Source organism: Barbus barbus (genome assembly GCF_936440315.1).
Source record: "Barbus barbus genome assembly, chromosome: 30".
Taxonomy (NCBI): domain Eukaryota; kingdom Metazoa; phylum Chordata; class Actinopteri; order Cypriniformes; family Cyprinidae; genus Barbus; species Barbus barbus.
In genome coordinates, this window is record NC_136758.1 from 15,193,850 (window position 1) to 15,201,191 (window position 7,342).

General features: G+C 37.2%; 1 protein-coding gene across 1 annotated transcript; it reads left to right on the forward strand.

Annotated features, from left to right (window-relative positions):
- The first annotated feature begins 1,348 nt into the window (after positions 1–1,348).
- Positions 1,349–7,250, forward strand: coch (coagulation factor C homolog, cochlin (Limulus polyphemus)). The gene is made up of 12 exons (XM_079385802.1): positions 1,349–1,456; positions 1,849–1,897; positions 2,011–2,055; positions 2,381–2,537; positions 2,629–2,762; positions 3,180–3,248; positions 3,324–3,383; positions 3,478–3,625; positions 3,718–3,821; positions 4,879–5,105; positions 5,201–5,714; positions 5,997–7,250. The coding sequence occupies exons 2-12, from the start codon at positions 1,864–1,866 to the stop codon at positions 6,167–6,169; spliced, it is 1,665 nt and encodes a 554-aa protein (XP_079241928.1). The 5' UTR covers positions 1,349–1,456; positions 1,849–1,863; the 3' UTR covers positions 6,170–7,250.
- The last annotated feature ends 92 nt before the right edge of the window (positions 7,251–7,342 follow it).

The following is a 7,342-nucleotide window of genomic DNA, read 5'->3' on the forward strand; positions in this document are numbered from 1 at the left end:
TCAAAAGTTTTGAAAAAACTTTGAACAGTTGTGTTTGAATATAGTATATGAAGATATTTAGGCTAATTTACTTTAGGAGAAACTGGAAATAATTGTCTATGTTGCATTTAATATTCACATATTTACGTGCTTCATTACTAATCCATTCACCTTATTAACGACCACCTTCATTTACTTCTATCCACAATCTAAAGTACCAATTCTTGTTCCAGTTTGGCACAACATCAATAAGCTTCTTAAACTGCTGGAATTGACTCATTGACTCATACCTAAGCTGCCCAAGCTTTACTTGATATGGAAGTTCACACTGTGGTTGAGAGACTTGATGTTTCCACCATGACCTTCACAAGAATTTCCTTGTGAAAGACCGCTTTAGCTGACATAGACTTTGTGTGCTGTGAAATATTTATTAATTGAGACACTGGGACAGTTCCCAGTTGTTACAATGAGCAATTGTTCAAAGAGGCTCATAACAGATGGATTGAGTGTCATTCCATGAGAGGTTTTTAATTTGTTGCACTGAATAAGCACCTTGTCACACATCACGTACCCCTACAAACGTCTACAGCACTTAATCAGTAAATGCCAATGAGTTGTGAGATGCCACAGTAAACACGGACCTATCATATTCCTGTTTGCTGCCAGGATTAAACCTGGAAATGGTCCACAGTTCAGCTGATGTAGGATGATTACATAAAAGTTACCAAGAGAAGACAGAGACTTCTTTGAAAGCAGGAGTCTCATGCTAATGCACCCAATTGTCCTTTCACATAAGCACTGTCTGTATACTGAAGATAAATACATTTCACGGATGATTTACAGTTTTTGCAGCATAAGTCTCGTTCAAGAGGTGTTTTGATGCGGAAATTCTTTTGAAAGTCATTTAGGATAAAAAACTTCTGCCAAATGACTGACACGTTACCTGTTATTCTGTTTAGTCAGGTCTTCTCAAATGACTTTGAGGTCCATTCAGACCAGTTTGGATGAGATTGTGTGTTTAGATTATGTTTTTAGCATGTTGTTTACGTCATTAGCCTCAAGGTAAAGTTTTCAACCCAAAGTCAGGGCCTAGTCATAACGTGTGCATGGTGGCCTTCATTTGTTGTTTATTCTCCTCTTGCTAGTTCTTTGTTTCTTTACTCACCATCATTGATTAAATTAGGCTACACAGTGTTAAAGCATGTAGTTATTATATACGTACAAACTGTAGTACATATTATATCTAAACGGCTAAAAAGCTGAAGAATTTAAAACAATGTCCTTTTCAGGTGGTTTGGATGTAAGGCCCGCCTCTTGTGATGTCAGCAGAGAATCATTGGGGTTTTTGGGGACATTATTTAAAGGACTAGCTCTTTCCTCAATATCCAGACACCTCTGGAATATCATCCATAAGGGAATTACCTTTTTATTCTATAAAGCTTTTAAGGCTGAGGAAACGTCATCCTACACAATATCTGTAAGTTGAATTTCATCTTCATAAGTTGATGATATTTGGCTGTTTGGTGCTTTTTAATAGAGCTAATTTTATATATCCAGATATGCATTTTTTTCTTCTCCATTCTTTCTCTCTCTCTCCTTCTCCCTCATTCGTGAGTGGATTAACTGAAGTATGCAGTTCCAAAGGAGCCGTTTGTGATGGATGTGTCTGGGGAGATTACTTTTTTCCTGTATCATATCTGATTTCACTTCTGTGCTCAAAATAAATATTACAACACCCAGGAAAAAGATAAAAATCAAGATAACAGACGATTTACTTTTATTTTTTTAAGTAAAAAACCCTTTATAAAAATGATTGAAAAATGGAGTCTGTTCATTGTTGCCTGGTATAATGTTCTTTTGTCTCTACAGATATCTTCATTAACCATGTCGATGTGGTTTGCTGTACTTCATGTATTAGGTGGGCCATTAGTTTTTTCAAAGTGATTGTTACCGAACATTTCTTATGTGTTATTCTGAATTATTGCCATGATGCACAGATGTCATTGCATTAATTTTTTTTTCTTTTCACAGGTATTCTGTCTTTGACCTGTTGCACATTTGGATCTGATTTAAATGGTCAGTGAATTCCATTTTTTATTCTTTTTTTTTATTTTCAACTTTTAAATACAAGTAATTGAGTTACATTAGAGAAAATATTTAACATTTTGTTCTTTTGAAAATATATTTTTAAAAAGTCAGTCACTCGATTTACATTTTTATGCAACAAATAACACTTACTTTTTAATTGAATTTAGTTTATTTTGTATTAATTGAATTAATAGCAAAGAGACCATTTGGGGAAAAATAGTTTTCAAGTTAACATTTTTTTGTGACATAGTTGTTTTAATTGACAGATACATAATCATCATATAGGTATTATCTTACATTGTACATTTCTTAGTTCCAACACCAATTAGCTGCGGAACCCGTGCAGTGGATCTACCAGACACACGTCAGATAGTGCTCTGCCCGGCAAACTGCACTCTCTGGAGCCTGTCAGTGTTCGGTTCTGGAGTATATGCCTCTATTTCCAGCATATGTGGAGCAGCAATACACAGGTACAATCACAGAAATAATGATAAAGTTACTGACTTGCTAGAATTTTGTATGAAACTCTGAAAGCAAGGAAAGTTTTTGTCTGTCATCCAGAGGAATCATAGGTCTATCTGGTGGACCTGTGGAGGTTCACGGGCTTCAAGGGAGGACAAACTACCTCAGCTCTTACGCTCACGGCATCCAGTCTCAGTCCCTGTCCCAATGGAGCTCATCTTTCACTGTGGCCAGTGAGTGGAGACACGATTTGCGTGTCTGTTTTGATTTAGAATTTGTAGATTTGTTTACAGATGCAACGTTTTACAGACAATAAAGTAGTATTTACTCACTCGCTCAGAACACTGTCAAAAATAAAAATATAATTTTAGGATTTACAATATAATTATATTAATATTGAATTTAACAATAATATTAGAATTAGTGTAATCAGAATATCATAATACATTAAACTTCCAAGCATAATGGTGCTGATTAAAAAAGATGTGCTACTAATCTCAATAAGTATAACTAGGTCATATAGTTAGGAAAAGTGAGGCCAGTTGGTCTATATAAATAATATAGTGCATATACAATATAGAATATAAAAGTGACTTAAAGTTGTTTATGAATACGGATTTGTCAGGTTACATTTTTTTTCTTCTTCTCAGGAACTATTAGCTTGCCTTTGGAAGTGTCCAGCCAAACCAGCAGTTCTGCCACTGTTGCATCTGGAGCAGGTAACAAGTGTTCAGATCACTGGAAATAACTGACTTGTGTAGTCTACACTGAGTATCCCTGCTTCTCTCTTGCAGCCAAGAAACCAGTCAAAAAAACAGTGAAGAAACCGCCTCCTCCAACAACAGCAAACAGGGGTCTGTATGAACTGATTTTCTAATCCAATTTAAATTGTTAGTCAAAGCAAAATAATGATCTTAACAAGAAAGAGCTGTGTAAATGTTGTTCCAGATTGCCCAGTCGATATGGCTTTTCTGCTGGATAGCAGCTACAACATTGGACAGCGGCGGTATAAACTGCAGAAGAACTTTGTCAGTAAGCTTGTAGCCTTGCTGAAGGTTGGAACACCAGGTCCTCATGTAGGAGTGGTGCAAACCAGGTGACCTGTGCAAATCCTAGTTGTTTGTCACAGTTGTTTAGCAATTTTCTCCTTTGTCAGCGAGAATTATAACTTCATGTTTTTCTTTCCAGTGAGACACCTCGAACTGAATTCTACTTGTCAAATTATACAACAGCCAAAGACCTGACTTTTGCCATCAAAGAAATCCCATACATTGGGGGCAATACCAATACAGGTCTATAACCTCACCTTCTATTCACATTTCAGATGAATGATTGGAAATGAAATGAATCTAGACTCCAGAGCATGTCAATTAAATATTTTTTTTTGGAAAAGTAAAAAAAAAAAACACAAAACAAAAAAATTGCCATTGACAGTAAGACATTTACAATGAAAATCAGTAGGTCCCAGAATACGTTAAAATACACAGTTTAGAAAGTACAACTAGGCTACAAGACAGTTCATTAAAAGATGAAAATTCTGTCATTTTCTCACCCTCAAGTTGTTCCAAACCGGTATGGATTTCCTTCTTGTGTTAAACATAAAAGAAGACATTTTGAAGACTGTGGGTAACCAAACAGTTGCTGGTCCCCACTGACTTCCATCGTGCATAAATGATGACAGAATTTCATTTTGGGGTGAACTACTTTTTAAACATTCAAAGTCAACATAAAAGAAAAACCCTGTTTTCAGTGCTACCAGAAACTTTGCCTATTTTTGCAAAAGAAAACAGTTTTAAATGAAGCCACAGCATTTGCGCATCTCTGGGAAACAAACATCAGTGTTTTGAACTAATTGGTTGGGTGTATGATTTAATAACTCAGTCATAAACATTCCTGAATGAAAGAGCATTTTTTTTGTTTTTTACAAATCGGTTGAGTGAATGATTCAGTTACTCAAATGCAGCCATTTGTTTTGTTCCTGAAGGAATCAAGTTTTGTGAAACTGGTTGAATAAATCAATCAATCATTTAAAAAGAGAGTCACTTGTTGCTACCTACTGGTATAACAATGTAGCATGTAAAAATGTTCCCTTTTGTGCATTGAAATCTTTAAACTGCCTTGCCCCATAGACTTCTGTTGTAAATGCATTACTGTAAATGCATTTTTCACTTTTTACAGACAGTGTGATAATTGACAGCATGTCACAGATAGTGTCTATATAGAATATCTTGTAATGAACTCATTCCTTATATCTCTTACACATAATGGCTTGGATTGATTTATTATTGAAGATGCTTAGGCTTCAATAAGTAGAACTTGGCAGGCTTGAGTTATTGCCTTTTTGCACAGGTAAGGCCATACTGCACACTGTGAGGAACTTCTTCAATCCGGATTTTGGCGTTCGGAGAGGTTACCCAAGGGTCATTGTGGTGTTTGTCGATGGGTGGCCTTCTGATAATGTGGAGGAGGCAGCAATTTTAGCCAGAGAGTCTGGTATTAACATCTTCTTTGTGTCTGTCGCCAAACCTGCCCCTGAGGAGATGAGCCTGGTGAGCGAGCAAGACTTCATGAGAAAGGTAAGATTTTTCACATATGAATTAATGGGGGGCGGAATCTTAAGTGGTAACATCTGAATTTGCTGAAATCAATTATACCAACATATATCTGACAGGCGGTGTGCAAGGACAATGAGTTCTTCACCTTCACCATGCCCAGCTGGTTCAGCACCAACAAGTTTGTGAAGCCACTAGCTCATAAACTTTGCTCCATCGATCAGATGCTCTGCAGCAAGACATGCTATAACTCAGTGAACCTGGGCTTCCTGATTGATGGCTCCAGCAGCGTAGGTGATGGGAACTTTCGGCTCGTTCTGGACCTTCTTCTCTCTATTGTGCGCAATTTTGACATCTCTGATATCGGCTCTCGCATCGGTGCCATTCAGTTCACCTACGACCAAAGGATGGAGTTCAACTTCAATGACCACACCACAAAAGATAATGCTCTGAGGGCCCTGCAGAACATCCCATACATGAGTGGAGGAACGGCCACAGGAGATGCCATTGGCTTTGCCATGCGGAGCCTCTTTAAACCACGCACAGGCTCCAACAAGAATTTTCTCATCATCATAACTGATGGACAGTCTTACGATGATGTGAGAGGGCCGGCTATGGCCGCCCAGAGGGAGGGTACGCTTTTTACACTGACACTTCATCTAGAACCTTGGTTTTCAGGACCCTGAGGGTCCAGGGGGTTCTTATTTAAAGTTATAATTAAGTGTTACCAACAAAATCAAGTCTTACTTTTATAGTGATGGTCCCTGAGGTGGTAAGGGTGTAGGTGGGGGTCCCTTGGACTGAACATTTAAGAGCTCTAAATGCACTATTGATATTTTGTGCAATAGAGATAAAGTAAACAAGAGTGATGTAATTTTGACCATGTACTAACATGTACTAATTGTTTCTTCACAGGAATCACTGTGTTTGCAGTGGGCGTAGCTTGGGCTCCGATGGAAGACCTGAAGGCGATGGCGTCCGAGCCCAAGGAAAGCCATGTGTTTTTCACTCGCGAGTTCACCGGCCTTTCGCAGTTCCAGCAGCCCATCGTACGGGGCATCTGCAGGGACTTTACAGAGTTCAATTAGACAGCACAACTGCTTGAGTGCAAGAACAGAAAGTAAGAAGTGGAGGAAAGGAAGGAGAAAAAAGGTCAAGCATGAATAAGAAAAATCACCTTTGTCTTTTGTAGAAAAGGGATTTGAATGGTTTTGTTATAAAGGTATCGGTACGTCTGATCCAAAGGATTTTACAGCTTAATTGAGAATGTATCACACAGTATTGTATGTCAACCTCTCTATAATGTGGAGAATGTAATTATTTGTGATTTATAGTCTTTCTCTTTATGTTCCTGATGAAAAACATTCACTCGCTGCTTCTGGCACGTATTATTATTATTATTATTTTTCTTCAGTGGAGGGGGTCACTGTAACAAAAGGATCTTTTATATTAATGAAGATTCAATTCCAGTTGTGCACAAGATGGTAAGCAAAAGCAGTCATGATGAGGATTGTCAGTGAAACAGCGCCCTCGTATGCATTATGATGGCAGTACACAAATAAAGAGCTTTCATTCACACTATTGCATAAATAGATCTGGGTTATATAATAAAATATAGTCCTTCCCAGGAGTAGCAAACAATATACATGCACTGTAGTAGATTCACAACATCACAATCAATCACGTATGTCTGGGAATTACGGTTGAAAAGTTAACGTTTTGATTATATATCATGTCTCCCTTTTCTTAAATTATACTTTCATGTATTTATCGAACCTATTTTCTGTGTACCTTTCCATATGCATGCTTTACTGTCTCGCGTAATGAAAACTGCTTGTACATTTGTTTATAATTTATTACTTTCTTCTCAATAAAGGACAAGGTGTTTGTACAACTTGACCAGCTGAAAATCATCATCTGAACAGGTTGAGCATCATCAGAAACTTGAACATATTCAAATAACACGTGTATTCATTTATGTAGTAGGCGGTTTGTTCAGTCTGAATCTCCCTGAAACACAATCTTTATTAAAATCGTGTGAATGATCCGTCAATCAAATATCGCGATAAATACAACGCTGCATTAACTGTCGAGACAAGGGGCATGTTGCATATACAGATACACCATTTAATATTTATTATAGACATTTTATATACATTACTTTTCAACAGTTGTTTTGCTATGTGGTACAATCTTTAAAATCTGTTGATTCGTAGTAAATCAAAAACCTTACAAAACTCATCAAAACTTTTCAAACTGAT

Coding starts and splice junctions, on each gene's coding strand:
- coch (XM_079385802.1), top strand. CDS start 1,864: ATGTCGATGTGGTTTGCTGTACTTCATGTATTAG. Junction 2,763..3,179: donor CTCATCTTTCACTGTGGCCA/GTGAGTGGAGAC, acceptor TCTTCTTCTCAG/GAACTATTAGCTTGCCTTTG. Junction 5,715..5,996: donor TATGGCCGCCCAGAGGGAGG/GTACGCTTTTTA, acceptor GTTTCTTCACAG/GAATCACTGTGTTTGCAGTG.